The sequence below is a fragment of the Xiphophorus hellerii genome, chromosome 5, assembly GCF_003331165.1.
Source record: "Xiphophorus hellerii strain 12219 chromosome 5, Xiphophorus_hellerii-4.1, whole genome shotgun sequence".
NCBI classification, from domain to species: Eukaryota; Metazoa; Chordata; class Actinopteri; order Cyprinodontiformes; family Poeciliidae; genus Xiphophorus; species Xiphophorus hellerii.
The window spans coordinates 2,479,324-2,500,168 of record NC_045676.1 but is presented as its reverse complement, the minus strand read 5'-3'; the positions used below and the strand labels follow the sequence as shown (position 1 = coordinate 2,500,168).

General features: G+C 38.0%; 1 protein-coding gene and 1 long non-coding RNA gene across 2 annotated transcripts; one reads left to right on the top strand and one right to left on the bottom strand.

Moving 5' to 3' along the window:
* Positions 1-170: 170 nt before the first annotated feature.
* LOC116720714 (tetratricopeptide repeat protein 39B-like) lies at positions 171-11,196 on the top strand. The gene is made up of 18 exons (XM_032564109.1): positions 171-300; positions 1,244-1,269; positions 1,898-2,002; positions 2,526-2,657; positions 3,647-3,723; positions 3,865-3,994; positions 4,204-4,309; positions 4,784-4,849; positions 4,919-5,027; positions 5,102-5,169; positions 5,946-6,005; positions 6,084-6,245; positions 6,745-6,836; positions 7,774-7,894; positions 7,968-8,079; positions 8,388-8,505; positions 9,098-9,214; positions 9,712-11,196. The coding sequence occupies exons 1-18, from the start codon at positions 271-273 to the stop codon at positions 9,824-9,826; spliced, it is 1,746 nt and encodes a 581-aa protein (XP_032420000.1). The 5' UTR covers positions 171-270; the 3' UTR covers positions 9,827-11,196.
* Positions 11,197-18,907: 7,711 nt separating this feature from the next.
* LOC116720478 (uncharacterized) lies at positions 18,908-20,724 on the bottom strand. Its single transcript, XR_004339391.1, has 2 exons — positions 19,350-20,724; positions 18,908-19,267 (listed from the first exon to the last, which is right to left on the bottom strand). It is a non-coding gene; the product is annotated as an uncharacterized LOC116720478 (long non-coding RNA).
* Positions 20,725-20,845: the final 121 nt, after the last annotated feature.

Sequence of the window (20,845 nt, the reverse complement as noted above, 5' to 3'; positions counted from 1 at the left end):
GAGCAAACCCTTCACCATTAACATCCTGTATTAACAGTGTTTCATTCACATTTTATGTCTCAGACCTTTTAAATCTGCATTAATTTTTCCTTTTCGTCAGAGTAATCCTGAGCAGCAGCTCAGTGGGCTGAGCTTGTTGGCTGGGAGCCACGCCTGGCATCTCAGATCCCGATAAAAAGCTCGACTCAGACGGTTTGTTTTCTCTCCAGAGTTTTGACCGGGGAAGACGTCCGTCTCCTGGTTTCTCTTTTCATTCGTTCCTCAGCTCAAATGGAGATGAACAATGGTGCAATCCTGGAGGTGAGTTTTTATTTTTGAACAAAATCAATATTAATGTTTGCATTTTCATTACTTTTGCCAAATTCTTTTAAAAAGATAGAGTATGATTTCTATTTGTATTTACAGAAAATGTTGTTTCTTTAATGCTATTTTTGGCATTTTTGATGAAGAATGCAACTAGAAGTAGTTTACACTGTTTCATATACTGGAGATATTAATAATTTGGATTATTCACATGGAAATCTTTAACACCGCCGGCCGGCGTCGGAAACATCCAAGGGGTGAAAAATTTAATTTGTGTTTCATTACCTGCATGAAAGTACAACAGTGTTTTAGGGCCATTGTAGACATAAAAAGAAAAAGGAGTAAATTTCTACCAAAAAACTCAGATTTTTTTTTAGTAATCTCAGTAATCTAATCTATAGTAAATTTCTAGAAAAACTTGGACATTTTTAGTTAGTAAAAATGAAAACTTTTCAACTTGTTAAACTCAGAGATTTCCAAGTTTTTTCTAGTAAACATCAGATTGATTGAAAAACCATCAGAGTTTTTTTTTGCAAAGTTTTGAATTTTAAACTCAGAAATGTCAGGGGTTTTTTATAGAAATTTCAAAGTTTTTACTAGAAATGTTTTAATTTTTGGAGTTCATAAATTTTTATGTATTTTCTACAAAATTTTTCAGGTTAATCTAAACATTTCTCAGTTTTTTCTCAAAAATGTTTGAATTTTCAAACTCAGAAATGTATATTTTTTTCTAGAAAAGTCATGAGCTTTTCTCTTATACATATTTTACGTTTGGAGCTCAGAAATTTCCTTGTTTTTCAGTAAATTTCTGAGATTAATCTCAAAATGAGTTTTCTTTCTATGCAAACCATGATAGAAAAAAGACTTTGCACCATTTAAATGCCACATTTTGATGTGTTTTGACTAAATCTCCTAATTTTGTGTTTTTCTGGGCTTTTAGATGGATGTGGATCACACAAATGAAGAGTAAGTAGAGTTTAATTAATGTAAATGCTTCTGCTGAAATTTTGCAACAAACTAAATTCTTTATATATATTCTCTAAAGTGTTCTCTATAACCCATTTTATGCTTTCTGAAGCTTTTTGAGTTTTTATTTGGGCGTTTTGCTGCTTTTTCAGTGATTTGATAAATGCAAACCTTTGACAGAGCTTAGATTTGGAGTAAAAGTAAATAACGGCTTCAGAGGAACAAAATTAAGGGGAAAGAATCATAAGGATAAGAACATGAGATGATCTGGACCTTTGCTCTCCTGAAGGAGAATCTGTGAAAAAGAACCTTCAGTGTGTTTACCGAAACTAATTTCCCTCTGACAAAGACACAACATCATAACATGAACATTAGATTAATAAAGTCAACTGGCTCACAGTAAAACAAAAAAGATCAGAGAAAAATAATTCAGAATTCTGAGGAAATAAGTGAAAATTTAAACCATAATAGAAAAAAACTTTTTCTATCAGAATTCAGGTATGAAAGAGAAAAATTAATAATTCGGAGTAAATAAACATCAGAATTCAGAGGGAAAGATGAGGATGGAAGATGTGAAGAATATCTAAATGTAAATGTTTGATTTTCTCTGTGGGATTCTGTTTTTCAGGCCCGTTGAGCTGGACTTGGAGACGGCGCTGGAGGAATGTAACGTCGCCCTGCATCTGTTTCTGAACAACCGGTTTGCAGACGCTTTGAGTTCACTGGAGCCGCGGTAAGTCTCTGACGTTCGCTAAAACCTGCCGGGTCTTTAAATAAAACGGTTCTCAGAATCAGAAATCCTGTTTTCAGGTTGGAAAAGTTTTGAGCTGTTCAGGAAACTACATCTCAGCAGCAACTTTTAGGAAAAGAGGATTAAATACACTGAGAAAAAATCCAACTTTAGTCTCAGGATTCTGAGACTAAAGTCAAAATTGTGAGAAAAAAAACATAATTTTGAGGAAATAAGTCAGAATTTTTAGAAAAATGTAATTTCCTTATTAGTGAGACTCGCCAGGCTCTTTAAATGCTATTTAATGCAGTAAAAGTTTTAAATCCATAATCCCTGATTTGTTTAATACAGAGTAAAAAACTAAATCAATTAAAAGTACTAATTGATTTCCTTCGTGACAAAAAGCAAAAAAAAAAAAAAGATGAAAAAATGTAAACTTACTTTTATTTTTTACACATTTGACAGTTTTATTTTTCTTTAAAAATCCCGTTTGATCCTGTTTTACTGAAGCGTTTGTGTTTTCCAGAAAGAGCCACAGTATGTATCATGCTATGGGCTACAGCAGCATCTTACTGATGCAGGCTGCTATGACCTTTGACCCCAAGGACATGGATGTTGCCATGGCGTCACTGAAGGAAGCTCTGCACACCTGCCAGAGGTAAAGCTTGAAAAACACATCAGTATATTTTATTTATGGATTGATAACAGAAATGAACAAATTTCCCCCTTCGTGTCTCATCCATGTGTTTATGTCATTTTTCATGCATTTGTTGAAAATCTGTGAGCCTCACATCCTCACTTTTCATGTGGTTTTGCTCATAAATTATATTTTTGTAATTATGTTTTTGTGTCACTAATCTGACTGTGCAGTAAAACTGATGTGAGCGCATAGATTTATGTGAACAAACAGTAATTTGTGGTGTTGAATGTTAATATCTCACACTATTTTGTTATATTTCTGTTTAACATCGCTGCTCCTCGTGTATGGAAGACCATTCAGGCCAAAAATGCATGAAATTTCATGTGTCTTTCATACGCAAAGCAACTGAGTTCACAACTTAAAGCAAATGAACGACAGCAGAGGGATCCATTTTATCCAATCAGCACATTAACTGAATGAAAAAGAACCAATCACAACCAACAAGTCAAAATACTCAAAGTCACAGACTTTACAAAACAAAACATTCAGACTTCATATTGTAAATCATTTAATTTCATTTTTTTACTGACTTCATACTCAGTGTTTTTGTCACTTTGGAGAAAAAGTTACATGTATTTATAGGCTTGATGGGTGATTATGGATTCTCTCTATTAATATTACATAAACTGAAAGAAAATTAAATGCAACTGAATGTTATTATGATTTTAATCACTCAAAACTTTTAATGTAGTGTGCCTCTCTGTCCACACAACATTAAATCCACTTTCACTTATTTTACAACAAAATAAGTTCATTAATTGACTGACCAACTAATGAAGCAGCTTAATAACTACAGAAGTAGTTTTAAAAAGGGATCAAATTTAAATATCTTATATTTTAATTTGAATGACACGTTTATGCCATTAGATGAACTGTTTGAGTTGCAGTTTTGAACATTTCCATAGTATTTGTGATGTTTTACAACCCAGTCTTGTTTCCCAACTTAGATTTCGGAGGAAAACTGGAATATTGGAGAGCTTAGCCAGCTTTTGGCATGGGCAGCCGGTAGAGAATTTGACAGAAGGTGAGTCTTGCATTGATTTCTGAAAGAAAATGATTCATATTTCAGCTAAATGTTGTGTTATCTCTGCTGGTATCTAGCAGAACATGCACCAGTTTATCTGTAAATATGGTCAACATTTTGTTTTGTGCCTGTTTTTCCCAGAGGAGATGCACGCTGAGCTGTGCTACGCCGAGGTCCTGATGCAGAAGGCAGCGCTGACGTTCCTGGATGAAAGCGTCATCGGCTTCATCAAAGGAGGGATGGGAATGAGGAACAGTTATTTCATTTACAAGTAAAATAAACACAAAATTAGCGGTGAACTGATTGCTTTTGTATCAAAAAGACTGAATGATACCAATTTTGTTTTGTTTGAAAAGTTGTTAACTATAGCAACAAAGTCGCTAAGTCGGCAACATTAGGATCTATTTATCGATGCAGCTTGAAATCTTTATCATCTTAGTTACGTTGTGTTGATATTAAGACATAATGTTTTTAAACTAGGAACTGCCAGGCTATGGAAAATGTAACAGAAGATGGAGAAAAGGAGAGGAGCACACATATTCATTTTCGAGGTGGCGTCAACATGGGCATCGGATCATTTAATCTGGTAAGAAGCAAAAAAAAGTCAAACAATTTAATTCAGTACTTTAAGCTACTCTTTATTTATCTGGGCATATCATGTAAATGTAAATGATTGAGGTCATTTTAAGTTATTGCGACAGACTTAGCTGGAGCTTGGGTTGCTAGGTGACGGGCGGAACTCTGCTGGGGTTGCTAGGCAACAGGCTGGGGTTACTAGGTGAGGGGCAGTTACATTCGGAAGGTTCTTGAAACGGCTCAGTGTGCAGATGTCAAAAAATATTATTTTATTTTAAAAAAAAGCTGCTGGATTTTTAAAATAAACTGTTTTTAGAAGCAGCTGAGACCCAAATTGAAGCATAAAAACGTTTAAAAGATTTATTTAAGAGTGAGACGCTTTGGGAAGTTTTAACTGATTCTCCAAACAGAGACTAGATGTTGTGAAGCTGCATTTGTCTCAGTGAATCCAGAGTGACCACCATGTTTTACTTGCTTTGATCAGATCCTGTCCATGCTTCCATCCAGAGTCCTCAGACTCATGGAGTTTCTGGGATTTTCTGGAGACAGGGTAGGAGACGCCACTCTGTCTGCTCGCTTTAAAAGGGTTTTTAATAAGTTTCTATAATCCACTTTGCAGGAGTTTGGTTTGTCTCAGCTCAGAGAGGGGGCAGCCAGTAACAGCCTGCGCTCCATCCTCAGCACCTTGACTCTGCTCATGTTCCACCTCTACCTGAGCGTCATTCTGGGTGAGGAAACTTTCCTTATGTGAAGCAGAACGTCAGATTAGTGGAGCCTGGAAGTGACTTTAACGCTCCTTCAGGTACTGGTGAAGGAAACCTCCCTGAGGCTGAAGCTCTGCTCAAACCGTACGCCGACAAGTTCCCCAACGTAAGAAACGCTCAACCAAATGGACAAAAATATAAATGAAAGTTTCCATTTCTGCTCATTTATTATAGAAAAGTCCACCCCATAACTGCAAAAACAAAATCTGCAAAAACATAAAATCTTGCCAAGTAATTTGGTTTAGTTTCTGCTGCAAATATCTTAGTACACATCAAATAAGACAGAACTAACTTTGAAGTAACTTTTGAGCAAGACATCGGAGCTTGTTTTAAGTCAATAATATTGATAATAATAATAATATATTATTCCTTAATATTGACTTTAAAAAGTACAATATTTACTGGCAGATCATTTAACTTATAACAAGATAATCTTCCCATGTTATAAGTGGAATACTCTGTCAGTGAAACTGGTACTTTTTCATCAATATTAAGGAACTACAGACTCCAAAAGTTGAAAATTTGCAAGAAGAAAATCTCAGACACTTTGTGATTAATTGCAGAATTTATATTAGAAAACACTATTAAATTTTCACAGCTCCAAAAGCCTAAAATTTGCAAGAAAATTCAGTTTCAAAGGTCAAAAATTTTTGACTTTTGAAACTTTATGACCTCAAAAATCCCCAAGTTTTTCTGGAAAATGTAAGTTTTTTGGCAGAAATCTTCTGCTTTTTTCCTATTTACAGTGAAATCCTTTGTGGAATCATAATTTTGTGAATCTATATTTTTTTTGGCACCCATTGCGAGAAAAGGAAACTTTCCTTATTCCTCTTACTGTAAAGTATTTTTCTCTGGATTGAGTCTGAGGTGTTTTTCCTGCAGGGAGCACTGATGCTCTTCTACACGGCCAGGATCGCTGTGCTGAAAGGAAACTTCACATCAGTGAGTGTTTATTGTCTGACTGTAAATGAAGGCCAGTAAATGAAGGCCAGTTTTCAGAGAGTTTTCTCGTCTCTGAAGGCTCAGGAGAAATTTCTGGCCTGCATAGCGACTCAGGAGGAATGGCGTCAGATCCACCACCTCTGCTACTGGGAGCTGATGTGGGCGTACTCCTTCGAGCAGAACTGGACCGAGGCGTATCGCTACGCCGACCGCCTCTGCAAGGAGAACAAGTGGTCACAGGTACCTGTGCTCTCGTCTGCAGCGGTTGGCAGAAAACTTTAAGCGTGGATGACTGCCACCAACTGGACTGGAGTTTGGACTGAATCAATGCACAAAGCAAAAAAAAAAAAGAGGAAAAAATGTCTTTCTACAGAAAATGATTAGGGTCACAAAAAAAAATCTGACTTTTCCCTCAGAATTCCAATTTTTTTTCTCAGAATTCCGACTTTTAACTCAGAATTGAGATTTCTTTTCCCCCAAAATTCAGACTTTTTTTCCAATTAGAATTCCAAAATTTTCAGAATTCAGATTTTTCTCAGAATTCTGACTTTAATCTCAAAATTCTGAGAAAAGTCAGAATTGTGATTTGTTTTCTCAGAATCTGAATTGTTTAAACGAATCTAGTCTGAAAAATCAAATCCACCAAATGGAAAATTCATGCAGACATGACCATTAATCTCGTCATTTTGATTCACATTTTCTTTACTTTGCTCATTTTAAAGTTGCTGTTTTCTCGTAGGCCACGTATGTGTTTCAGAAAGCCGCCATCTTAAGCATGCTGCCAGAGGAGGAAGTCGCCAAGACGGGAGAAAATGTCGTGGCGCTATTCAGGTGAGTAAAGAAATGAATGACGTCTTAGCATTTAGTTGCACTGCAAAAACACAAAATGTGTGTTTTTATCGTTTCTGGTGCAAATATCTTAGTTCACCTAAAATCAGACAAACATAACTCAAAAGTAGCTTTTCAGCAAGATGTTGGAGCTTAAAAAAACTAGTGAAAAAAATACTGTTTCCATTTCAGATTATTTCTTTTACAACAAGGGAAAAATGTTATAAGTTTTAAAAAATCTGCCAGTGCAACTAGTAGTTTCAATATTCAAAAATTAATGACTTAAAGCTCATTTATGAAAGTTACCTGTAAGTTTATTTCACCTGAAATAAGACTGAGAGTTTTTCAAAGTGAAAGTTGGAGAGAAGATGAGGAAAAAATCCTCCAAAATTAAAAAAACCTTCAATTAATTTTTTTTTTTCTGAGATTTTTCATCACAATTGTTGTTTTCTGTTTTTCAAGCTTTTTCAAATATAAAAAAATAAGTTTAAATAATTTACTTAAATTCTATTTCTGTTGCTCATTTTCTTATAGGCTGCCCGTAAAATTCATCAACCAGCTGCACTAAACCATAAGAACTGTGAGAACAAAAGAAGATTAGATGTGATTCATTTAATATTAATTATTTCCTTATAATTAAAAAGTTGGATTGTGTTGCAAAATTCTGTCATCTGGTAATAAAGTCATAATATATTAACTGATAATAATATTTTCCACCACAGAACTCAGAGCTGTAAACTCAGACGGGATGGTGCCACATTTACGCTAAATTAATGTAACAATTATTGAACAGTAAATAAAAAGACCTTCTAAATGATGTTTCTTTTCAAATTTTGTAGCATTTTGCTGTTTCCCCTAATAAGATATTTCCACTAGAAATAACATAAAAATAGTAAGATTTTGTGTTTTTTTGTTTGGCTAAATGAGCGTCGGTTTGCAGGCAGGTGGACGGACTCAGATTAAGAATTGCGGGAAAATCGATTCCGACCGAGAAGTTTGCTGCCAAGAAGGCCCAGAGATACGAGTCGCCGAAGCCTCTGAGACTCGTGGTTCCCGCTTTGGTGAGAACCCGTCCAGCGCCGTCCAGTAAAAACTGCAAGTCTGTTTTGTTTATCGCAACATCCTTCCTCACAGGAAATGATGTACGTATGGAACGGCTTCACGGTAGTCGGCAAGCGACCGGAGCTAACCGAAGGCATCTTACTGACTCTGGAGGCGGCAGAAGAGCAGCTCAGGAACGATCCAGGTGAGACGACAGAAAAAAAAGAAACAAAAACCCATAAATATTTAGGCAGGACTATCCAAACTTCGTCTCGACAAGTCAAAAGTTCTTCCACCTCAAAAGAATAATAATATAAAGATTAAAATAAAATCAAGCAATTAAAGTTGCCTGATTTTGTTGTTTAGTTGTAGAAAATGTAAGAATTTTGAGAAAAAGACAAAATTCTGAGAGAAAAATCAGAATTCTGGGGAAAATAATTAGAATTCTGACAACCCAAAAAAATCCACAAAGGTTGGGGTGAAAATGCAAACTAAAGCCTGTGTGATGTGCAGATCCGTCAGAGTTCCACACGGACGACGTGTGTGTGGTCCAGATGCTGAAGGGTTTGTGTTTGACGCAGCTGGGGCGGCTGGTTCAGGCGGAGATCTGCTTCAACTTTGTCATTTCCAGGTGAGTTCATGGCAACAGCAACATCACCGGCTCCTCAAGGCTGCAGGCGACTCAAACGTTTGCGTCAGAGTAAAACTAAACTACAAGTTCAGTTTGTAAACTATTTAATACAAGATTAAATAGTCCTGCCATGAAAAATTTACGACCTCCTATAAGTTAACTTCAAATTTTCCGATGAATTTGAAACATTTTAAGGCCTCAATTTCAGATACACAGATTTATCTGGTGAATGACACCCAGTCGTCTCTTATTTGTTTGTTTCTTTCACCAAAAACTTTTTGTGTTCCTCAAAAGTGGACTTTATTAGTGGCAGAACTTGATTAAAAATTTTAATTCCAGCATTATATATAAACAGAAAAGCAACATTTTCAATTCAAAAACACTTTTTGCTGCTAAATTATTGAATAGACATACATGCTAAACCACAGATATTTATTGTTTTCAAACCATCAGATTGGAACCAAATGCTATTCTATCCATTCAGCTTTCCAGTTTTTCAGAAACTCCTGATCATTCATGGAACTGATTTGAACAAATTCTTCTTCTGCTGCCAATAACTATTCCTGTTGTTGTTTCTTTATCTTTGCTGCAGTGAAAAGGACATCAAGCATGACACCTACCTGGTGCCATTTACCATGTATGAACTGGGTTTACTGCACAAGCTGAACGGGGACTTTAATTCGGCCATCACAGTCATTGAAAATGCAAAGTACGTGTTTTCAAATGTTTCTTTCAGATAAACTGACCCAACGCTTCATGTCAAAACCTTTCACAGAGGCTAATACACTCAATCTGAACAATGTATATGGCAGGCCAATTTAACATAAAATCAGTTTCGTCTGACCATCTGTAATTATATTCCTGTGACGGCCGATGTAGATAGAAAAAACACTCTGAAATTTTTAGACAAATCAGTGGAAAAAACAGAAATGTCAAATTATTTGACTTTCAAAACTCAGAAATTTCTGTTTTTTTCTAGAAAATGTTCAACTTTTTACTCTGAAAATTCCTTTTTGACATTTCAGACTGGGGAATTTTTGAATCTAAGAAATTTCATGCTTTTTCTAGCAAATTTCTAATATTAATCTAAAAATTTCTGAGTTTTTCCTAGAAACTTTTTGCCTTTTTAAACTCAGAAATTTTCTTATTTTTTCTAAAAAACTCCCATAGATGCAACAAACGGCTAACAGGTGATTTTATTTGCAGGATGAACTACAGAGACTACAGCATGGAGTCCAGGCTGCACTTCCGCATCCATGCAGCTCTCAACACCATGGGCTCCTTTCAGGCCAAACTTCCTCCTTCTCGTACGCCGGCTTGAAAAACCAAAAATGGGAGATTGGACCTAACATTATTTAAAAAGCATCTTTGTCAACTCTGAATGTTTTCACTTTCTTTTGTTGTTGTTGCAGCAAGTCTTAGAGTTTCACTTATGTGTAATTTATACATTTTTAATTGTAAAAATGTTATTTAATCCAGTGGACCCTTGTATATTTGTGGTCAGTATTGGCGAATTCCCCTATTCACACATTTTTCTGGGACTCTGAGGAAAATTCAGCTGTTTACACATTTTTTTGAAGAGCATATCTAAATTATTCCTGAAAAAAAAAAATCTTGGGAAGCTGTGAGCGATGCTAGCTGATACACTATCAGGTGCTGTTTGCAAAGCAGCCAATCCAGGAGCGCCACTAATTTTCCTTGATGCTGATTGGCTGAATCCCAAAGAGCATAGATAAGGATACTAGCTTCTGCGGTAGCGCTAAAATAGTTTCCAGTGTGTATTCATGCAAATGAAGGTATATTTGGTGTATATTGAAACAGGCAGCAATGTTGATGTATTATACTAACATGTGACAGTTTACATTCTTACTATTTAAATTTAATTTTGTGAGTTAAGAGTAAGTTATCAATGCTTTTGACGAATGCATTTATTTGTGATTGTGTAAGGCAGTGAAGTGTTTTAAAAATGACAAACTGGAAAAACTGTGCAGCTCTTCCTGCATGTTGAAGTCTTTTCTTTCAGATGAATTATTATTGAGCTTGCTAATCAATTTAGGGCTGAAACGATTAATCAGAATAATTGCCATGATTCGATTATTGTAATATTGATTATTGTAATTTGCTGAAAGAGTACCACATTCAGAGCAGTGAACTTACGACGATATACGTGTTTCATATCAGTCAATATCAATACTTATTGATTAGTTTTTTTTGTTTTAATCATCTGAAAAGCTGCCAAACTGATAGTGTGACCTTTCCTGTTCCGATTTTCACTCCACACTGTTGTGTTTTTTATTTTTGAGCAGTCATGAGGCACGGTGGCAAAAACTTAAACTGCTGCTGGGCGAGTTACTCAGCAGGTCGTTGCTAGGTAACCAAAGAGTGAGCGAGTTAGTTGATGCCACCAACCTGAGCTTAGCTAGCTGTGAGAGGTTGAGGGGCTGAAGCTTTTCCTCTGCCTACATCTCCCAGAATGCTGTGCGGTTCTGGCTCAGGGTTTAGTGAATATTCTGCATATTGAATATTGATTATTCTATCAGATGTCCTATTGATATTGATCATGTGTTTGTCCCAAGATGTGGCCTGATCTTGCTTTTCACCCCCAGTAGACTGCTTGTGTTTAATGTAAAGCACTTTGTGGGTCTGATGAAAGTCAGATTATTATTATTATTAAACATTGGTTTTAAATGATCTAAGCTTTGTTGTGTACTTTTTCTTTATATGTTGTGCAATTCTAACTTTGATCACTTGATATTCATTTTTTTTAGTGTACGAAAATGAAACATTTTATTTTTGGCTTACAGATTATAAAAACAAATAGTTAAGTCTCTAAGAAAATTTGAATATTAGACAAAATTTAAACAACAGTGTTTGGATAAAGCACTTTTTGAGCAACCAGACATTTTTCTGTCTAAGCGGAGTACCTCAGGGCGCTGCGCTCGCCCAGTCAATTTGGCAACACTGGCGAATGGCGCCATTTGTATTAATGAGCGTGACGCGCATGCGCCATGCTGGATATAAACATGACCCAGCTTGCACGTGAGCGTTTTTTTTTTTTAAAGGCGCGGCTAGCACCTGGATGCACGGAGTCACGAAGCTATCGGTCTGATATTCATAAACTTTGGGACCTGGATTAAAAATGATATTTTCTGATATGCCAGCGGACGCCCAGCCTGATGCCTGAAACTTTTGTGGGTCCGGTTGACATCGTGTCAGTGATCATCAGGCCTAGTTTGGCGTCTTGTACTTGACCGACTAGCAGGTCGTAGTGATGCAAGTAGGCCGCCGGAGCGCCATGTTTGAAATTGCTGCGTTGGTTCGGTAAGTTATTTTTCGGAAACCTTATTCTAAGTTGTTTGACTTTTTCCACCGAAGACGTTAGTGAAGCATTTTCTGTGTCTAAACAGAGCAGCACACAAGCAGAGACCCGACCACGGCCTCTCAGCGGCGGCTTGTTTGGTTGCTGGCGTCCCTGAAACATCTGAGGAGATATAATGGCATCTGGAGCTAGCAGTTGATCGATTATGGATTTACTACAATCAAGCTGAGGATTCCCTTCAATCAAGCTGAGGATCGCTTCCGTCAAGCTGAGGAATCGCTACAAGGTGCCTGGCGGATCTGCCCAACCCATCAAAGGTTGGTTAAGTCAAAGAACTGTTCCAATGGCGGGTCCAGAAGACATCTCAGGGTAGGAGCTGTTGCGGGTTTTGCTAAGCTACGCTGCTGATGCTAACGCTGTTGAAGGCCAAGGCTAGGCCTCTCGATGTGCTGGTTTGGTTTGATTCTCTGCTGAGAGTCAATGAGCTGAGAAAGATCTGCTGCTGTAAATCCTTCTGTCTTTGGGTTTTTAGTGTTTGAAGCAGTTACTGTGGTCTTGTGACCTGTTCAGGTTTAGGTGTAACTAGAATCTGAAGTTCCTGGCTTAAAGTCAGTTGTGATGAGAAAGAAAGATGGCTGCCAAGGACTTGGCAAATACAGTTAAGAGGCTGTAGGAAGTGATTCAGCTTAAGCCTTGTAAATATCTCTATAATAAACCTTGATAACATACCTACTTATTAGTACTAATATAATGTGGCTAAGCTGACATTAGTATAGCTGCATTAGGATATTTATCTTTCCAATGAATATCAAATATATTTTTGGGTGAAGACGAGGTTTTTATTTTCAACATACATAAATGTTTTTATTTTTTTGTACCTGCTTCATATTTAGTTTGAAATTTAGGGTCCATACTTTAATAAGTTCAATAACTCAAACAAATTTCATTTACGTCAATTTAAACGTGAAAATTGATTAATTTTTGCGCCAAAACAATGCGTGGCCTCGTGTAATTTCGTTGCGCAATTTCGTCATGCGACTTCATTTCTTCTGGACGACGGAGGAGCTGCAGGTCGGAGGTCACAGAGGTAATGTTCACACTGTAATCCACCATCTCTTATTCTCAGGTTTGCAGCTGAACTCCATGTTTTCCTTCTGGAGAGGATCGACTGGGACCTGTCCTTCAGTGTTTAAGTTTGTTTTAACCCATTTTCTCTCCTAGACTAAGCAACCGGTGGACTTTTTATTGCAAATAACTTATTTTTTTTCTCGTAGATAAAGCCAACAAAGGAGCTTCTACTACAATTAACTATTTTCTCCGATAGAAACACTCCAGGAGCAGCTCTTTTTCTTTTTCTGTCTCTTTCTTTATTCTGTCCTTTCAAATCCCCTGGGGGTCGTGACAGATGGCCTTTCATACAGAGCCAACTTCTGGTTCTGCTGGAGGGTTCTTCCTGTTAAAGGGAAGTTTGTCCTCTCCACTGTCACTACATGCATCCTAAATATGAGGCATTGATTTAGTTTACTTAACTGTTGACCAATTTAAATAATTGGTGCAGTGTTAGCCTCATTTTTTAAAGTCTTCCTGGTAAAGGGAAGCTTTTCGTCTCCACAGTCACCACTTGCATCCTCAGTAGGAGGCCTTGCTTGAGCTTACTTTACTTTTAATAAATAAAATAAAAATATTAATTTAATTATTACAAAAATTAATTTATTTTTTTATTTTTGGAAATCTTCCAGTTAAAGGGAAGTCTGTCCACTGTAACCAGATGGAATCCTCAGTACGAGTCATTGCTTTAGCTTAATTAAAAAAAAAAAATGTATTAATTGGTCTAGTGTTAACCTTTTCTTTTTTTTTTTTAAATCTTCCTGTTAAAGGGAAGTTTTTCCTCTCCACTGTGACCAGATGTATCCTCAACATGAGGCATTGCTTAAGCTTTCATAACTTTTAACCAATGTTTGATAACCGGTTTTTATTTATTTATTTTTTGGGGGGGAAAGTCTTTCTGTTAAAGGGAAGATTTCCTTTCTACTGTCACTACATGCATGTTCATTATGAGGCATTGCCTAAGCTTACTTACCTTAACAAATTTAAATTGGTGCAGTGTGAACTTCTTTTGGAAAGTCTGCCTGTTAAAGGAAAGTCTTTTTGGAAAGGCTTGTTGCCACTTGGATCCTCAGTAGAAGGCATTGCTTAAGCTTACTTACTTGGAATATTGTTCACTTTTTGGGGGGGGGGTGAGTCTTCCTGTTAAAGGGAAGTTTTTCCTGTCAACTGTCAGCATACATCTTGAGAATGATTCTCTGATTCAGCTTGCATAACTTTTAATCAATGTTTGATAACTGCAGTTTTGTTTTTTGTACATCTTCCTGTTAAAAGGATATTTTTCTCTCCACTGTCACCACATGCATCCTCAGTGTATATGGCGGTGGATGATAGTTTTGAGCTCATGGTTGAGAATTTAAGGCCTTGTCAACACCACATGGTATATGAACTGGGAAGCTGGGAAGCTATGGTATATGGACTGGGAAGCTATGGTATATGGACTGGGAAGCCATAGAAGCCGATCAGCAGTTTTTGTTGAGATGGAATGACGACTTTGAAGACACCAGATGGCCTCAGACTGGAGGCCATCTTGTGAATCCTACCTTGGATTCACAAGGTAGGAGTGTGAATCCAATGCCAGGAAATGTGGTTTGCTACTTCCAGTAGCCACTCCTTAAGGCCATGAAGTCATCGGATGAGTTCAAGGAATTTGGTAGCAGACGAGTACAACGACTGGATCGATCCATTCCATGCACAATGCTCCACGCAAGAAAAACACGGTAGGTTATTTGAAAGCTAGTTCTGATCTTGGTTACAAAAGGGTAAAGGTGTGAAAGCGAGCCCGACCGAAGGGTAAAGGGCTTCGGTTGCCCTTCGGTCAGGTTTGTGTGAAAATGAACCCTATCGATGGGTAAGAGGTTAGCGTTGCCCTTCGGTCGAGTTTGTGCGAAAACGAACCCTACCGACGGGTAAAGGGGTTGGTTACCCTTCGGTCGGGTTTGTGCGAAAACGAACCCTATCGACGGGTAAAGGGGTTGGTTACCCTTCGGTCGGGTTTGTGCGAAAACGAACCCTACCGACGGGTAAAGGGGTTGGTTACCCTTCGGTCGGGTTTGTGCGAAAACGAACCCTACCGACGGGTAAAGGGGTTGGTTACCCTTCGGTCGGGTTTGTGCGAAAACGAACCCTACCGACGGGTAAAGGGGTTGGTTACCCTTCGGTCGGGTTTGTGCGAAAACGAACCCAACCGACGGGTAAAGAGGTTAGTTGCCCTTCGGTCGGGTTTGTGCGAAAACGAACCCTACCGACGGGTAAAGGGGTTAGTTGCCCTTCGGTCGGGTTTGTGCGAAAACGAACCCTACCGACGGGTAAAGGGGTTAGTTGCCCTTCGGTCGGGTTTGTGCGAAAACGAACCCTACCGACAGGTAAAGGGGTTGGTTACCCTTCGGTCGTGTTTGTGCAAAAACGAACCCAACCGACGGTTAAAGGTGTAAAAACTAACCAACCAAACTTGTATTCTCAAGTCAAATATGTGTATGGAATCCATTGTAAAGATTACTTGGAAGGTAGTAATAAAAATAACATCGAAGACATAAACCGACAAGACAACTCCTCAAATGACCCACTCACTCCCTGACTGCTCCTGACAATGACTGACTGAAAAGGCCTTCATCACCCCCACCACTCATGGATGACCTCAGTGACCCTGCCATCGGGCTCGGAAGTCTTCTTCAAGAAATGCTGCAGGTATTTTGCTGTTATTTAAGAGGACTTGTGTTTTTGAAAAATGATGATTTCAGAGTTGTTGCAGGGTTTGGCCTTGAACCTGCACCTCTCTTGTTGTCTTTCTGTCCTGTTGTCCTGCAGGAATCCTCCTGGGTCGTCTGGTTTTTCATCTCGGATTTCGTCCTTCATCGCCCCCCATCGTCTGATAGAAGAAAACAACTTAAGCTTAGCTCTTTTTTTTCTACCAAAAACTGGATAATTCTTCAATCTGGTACTTTGACCTCATTTAGCCATTGTTTTTATTTTATTTTTTATGGACAATTTTGTTTAGAGACTTCATAATTTTGTGTTGTTTATTTATTTTAGATATTTAAAATGTCTTCCAATGTCAGTGTTAAATGTTAAAATTGAATGTTAATTGATTTTTGAGAATGTGTTTTTGCATCATTTTGGCGTTACCATGGTTACGGCATTGAAAAGGCTTATACTGGTTTATTGTGATGTGTCGGTATTTCTGCTGCTTTTTGTCATTTTCTGTTTCTACTACATTATTTAAACTGTTTTGTTTTCTCTGTTATTTTTCTTTCCATAGATTCTACACTTGGTCTGGGGTTCTGATTGGTTGTGGCTTCTTCCTGGAGGAGGGCATTGGCTGACATGATGCTGCCATCACCTAACCGTTCTCCCTCTCCCTTTCATTTCCGTGAACATGGAAAGTTCTCCTGATCAGTTGACCTGTTGTTGTGTTTCTGCTCCGTCTTCTCTCACCTCCAGTTGGTCATGGCAGATTGCTGCTGGTACTGGGCCCGGTTCTGGTTCTGCTGGAGGTTTCTTCCTGGTAGGGGGGAGTTCTTCCTCTCCACTGTTGCTACATGCATGCTCTGTATGAGGGACTGCTGTAAAGTTAACAACTCAACACAAGTGATTTGCTGTCGCCTCCTGCTGGTCAGATGGAGTGAATGCTGTAAGTAATGACTCCATACAAACGCAGGGTGTCGTTTGGTACAAACTTTTTATATTATTTTACTAGTCAACTGAGCTTATTGTACTAGCAATTTTTAGTACATGTGATTTAACTAAAATTATTTCAAAGTGCATTGAGACAACATTTGTTGTGAATTGGCAATATATAAAATATAACTTTCAAACTAACAAATGAGCCCAACCAACAAACAATATAAAAACTAAACTAAAACCCCAACAACCAATACAAAAAGTTCTAAACCTCAAAAGTAGATACCAAAACATTCAAAACCCCAAAAGTAGATACTAAAAGGTTCAAAACCCCAAAAGTAGATACTGAAAGGTTCAAAGCTTATAATTATAACGTTAATTCACAACAATGTTGTCGAGGCATTTTACGAAAAGTCATTCAATTTAGTCAGATTACTATTGATCCAAGTTATCTATTCATTAAAGTCATTCATATAAAGTAGTTTAAAAAGTTTGTACCAAGCGAAACCCAGCAGATTGTATGGAGTCATTACTTACAGCATTCACTCCGCCTGACCAGCAGGGGGCAACAGCAAATCGTTTGTGTTGAGCTGTTGACTCTACAGCAGTCCCTCATACAGAACATGCATGTAGTGACAGTGGAGAGGAAGAACTCCCCTCTACCAGGAAGAAACCTCCAGCAGAACCAGAACCGGGCCCAGTACTAACAGCAATCTGCCATGACCAACTGGAGGTGAAAGAAGACGGAGCAGAAACACAACAGCAGGTCAACTGATCAGGAGAACTTTCCATGTTCATGGAAGTGAAACAGAGAGGGTGAAGGTTTCGGTGATGGCAGCATCATGTCAGTCAATGCCCTTTTCCAGGAAGCAACTACAGCTAATTAACGCCAGACCAAGTGGAGAGAAAAATAACTAAGAAAGTTTCTAACTAAACTTCTTGTTTAGTTGGAATCACCAGAGCGCCACCTTCTGGCCTCTCTCCAGATCAGTTCAGGTCAGAGAATGGAACTGTTTCTGGCTTTGTTTTTTCCCCTCCGTTGGCTGCCACCTTATCGTGGTGGAGGGGTTTGAGTGTCCCAGTGATCCTAGGAACTGTCGGGTCTGCCGGGGCAAATGGGTCCTAGGTGAGGGATCGGACCAAGAGCAGCCCAAAGATCGCTTAGAAATATAAACGCAGAGTTTTCCTGTTTAGAGATGGCGATATAGACAGGGTTCCTGCTTACAGCCAGAGCGATGGACAGAAGTCAGAGTTTCTCCCAGTGTTTTATCAGCCTGGCGGGCCACCAGGCTTTATTTGCCCCCAACCAGGCTATGGGTTGTTATTTTAAATGGATATTTTTCTACACCAGTTAAAGTAAAGACAGATTAAGCTAAAGGTTTATAGTTGAGGCATTGAACTGACTGAGGAGTTGTGAACCCATCGGTTGTCCATTTGCTTCTCACGCTGTTATATCTGAGTTTTGATTCCTGATCCTGCACCTCTGACTTTCTGTAACTTGACATTTTTTAACCTAAACACGCAGCAGACCGCTGATGGACAACCCCAGCAGCTCTTCCTCCGGGATTAGCAGGTTTGTGGAGGAAACCTTGGAAGCTTTCCCAGGTGATGCTTCCTGATTGTTCTCTGTTTTGACTTGAAACTTTCTTAGCAATCTTCCTTAAGGAATGCTGCAGGTATTTTGCTGCTTAAGTAATATTTAAAAGTGAGTTTTTGAAAAGTGGTTTCATTCTGAGTTGTTTGACCTGGAACCTGCACCCATTCTGTTGTCGCCTTGCCATCCTCAATTTCCATTTGCATGATTTGTTCCTGTTTCTACCAAAAACAGGATGAATAGTCTGGTGCTTTGTAAACAAAATTATTCTTTAAACAAACGGGTTTAGTTGAGACCAGAGGCTTCATAATTCCTTTTATTTATGATATTTTAGATGTTTTCCAGTTCCAGTGTTAAATGTTCATTAGAATTTAAAGGGATTCTTCCCTCCGGTCCTCCAGTCAGCAGCTTCTTTCTTCCCAGTTGGGTTTTTAAAGTTTGATCTTTGAGAAACTGTTCTTTCATTATTATGCTAGAGCCATTGTATTAGCTGAAAACGGTCTCTTTACCGTGTATGGCAATAACTTCTGGGACAATTTAACATCCAGCAAAAGTTATGGTGACAGTCGTCAACATAAATTTCTGGGACAATAAATTGTCCATAAACGATAATATTGTTTTCAAACCATTGTGAACTAATATAGTGGCCATAGCATAATGATGCAAAAACACATTCTCAAAGATCAATGAACTTTAAATTCTAATCAACATTTAATACTAGAACCGGAAGACATTTTAAATGTCCAAAATAAATGTAGCTCTTCTTCCCTTCAGGCCTCCACTCAGCAGCTTCTTTCTTCTCAGTTGGATTTTTATTTTCCATCACAACATAATAAATGTTGATGAAAATAATTCATCTGAGTTCCTGTTTCTCCTTTTTATTTGTGTCTGAGCAGTGGGAGAGTTCATCAGCAGCTTGATGGAATTGGACTCCAGTACAGTCGGTAACGAGCCGATCGGGTCGCCGGTGTGTCGCTACGACTCGCTCATCTGAGGCGCCGTTGCTGGGGGAGATTTGAGCTCAAGCAGCCTGAAAACGGCCTCATCTGTTCAGTCTGAGTCGCTACGTCACACTGAGCCGATGGAACAGAGGAGACGCAGCGAGCTTCTCCTGCTGGGCAGATCTGAGAGAAGACGATGAGGATTTAACTAGACCGTCCTGATGAGAAGCTGCTTTCGGACCCAGACAAACTACATCCATCCAACCTGGTTCCCTTCATCCATCCATCCAACCTGGTTCCCTTCCATTCCTGGGAATTATGTGACCATTTTGATTTCTTTACAGGGATGTTCTCACAATCTGTTAAAATAAAAATGAATAAAACCAGAAAATCCTTTTAGTTTCTTTGAATGTGGAGATTTGACATGAAGATTCTTGTGAGATGACAGAAAAAGAGACATTAAAAATTGGGGACAGTTTTCTCCCCAATGTTTACGATTGTCCAGGATGTTTAGCGTTGTCCCTAATTTTTTATTTGACCTCTGTGTTTAGCCATTACACTGTGGTCATCATTATCTGATGTTTAACAGTCAGTGTTATGGTTGCTGCTTAATGCCACCCAGGATGTTTAACTTTATCGCCGATGTTCAGCATTTAATATCCAGGATAATTAACATTGTCCCAGATTTTTTTGTTAAATCAAGAATAATGCTCAACGTTATCCTTGATGTTTAACATTATTGCCAATGTTTATCAGATGTCAAACTTCATCTCCAGAAAAGTTTCCCTTTGCGTTAAACATTGGCGATAAACTAAAACATTATAGTTGTACTTTGGCAAGGACTTTGTAATTACTCTGTTACTGTATGTCCAATTCTTATTTAAATGTCATTATTACTATTATTATGTATCCTTAGATTTGCTTGTCTAATTTATTTGTTAGCTCTTTAGCACGGTATATTGAACAGGAACATGAATATTATAACATGGCTTTAATTACAAATTTTTGATAATTAAGGCATTGTGAATAAGTCATTAAATTGAGATAAGGTATAGGATTAAATAAATGTTCTTCCTTCTGGTAAGCTAATTGTTTTGTTCTTGGTTTTATACACATGATTTTTTTCTGTCCTACACATTGCTTGTTTTTAAAGACCTGTTTGAAATGAATCAAATATTTGTTAGTTTGAGTAAGCTAGCAGCACTTACAGAATAGTGCTGCTCTAACTGTTTGTGTGCTAGAAGTGAGCTAAAGTGGAATAATTTATTTGTGTCAGGTTGTAAATATTTATTTTGAAGCAGGTCAAAGATAATTCAGTGTAATTAATGGAGATGCTCATTGTTCTCGTATCTTGTCTCGTCCTCAAAGAAAACACAGATTCATTACTTACTGTGCTAGATGGAGCATGTTGGCTCTGTTTAGCATTATGTGAGATATTGAAGCTGTGTAATAGGGGTGTAGTATTACCGTATATCATTTCAGGCGCACAGTGACCTGCGCAGTTCGGTGGCTGCGCTGCATTTGATAACAGACACAACGTGTTAATGCGCTAAAAAGTTTGCGGTTATCTGTCTTTGTAGATGCCTGTATTTTATTTAATTTCAATAAAAACTTGTTTTCCCTGTCTGATACTGTTTTATTCTTACAAACACCTCTGTGTTTAAAATATTTTCTAAAAGGATTAGTGTATAAAAACTGCGATATCTTTTCATTTTAAACGGATAGGATATTCTGATGAAGGAAGTGATATTTTTGTGGTTT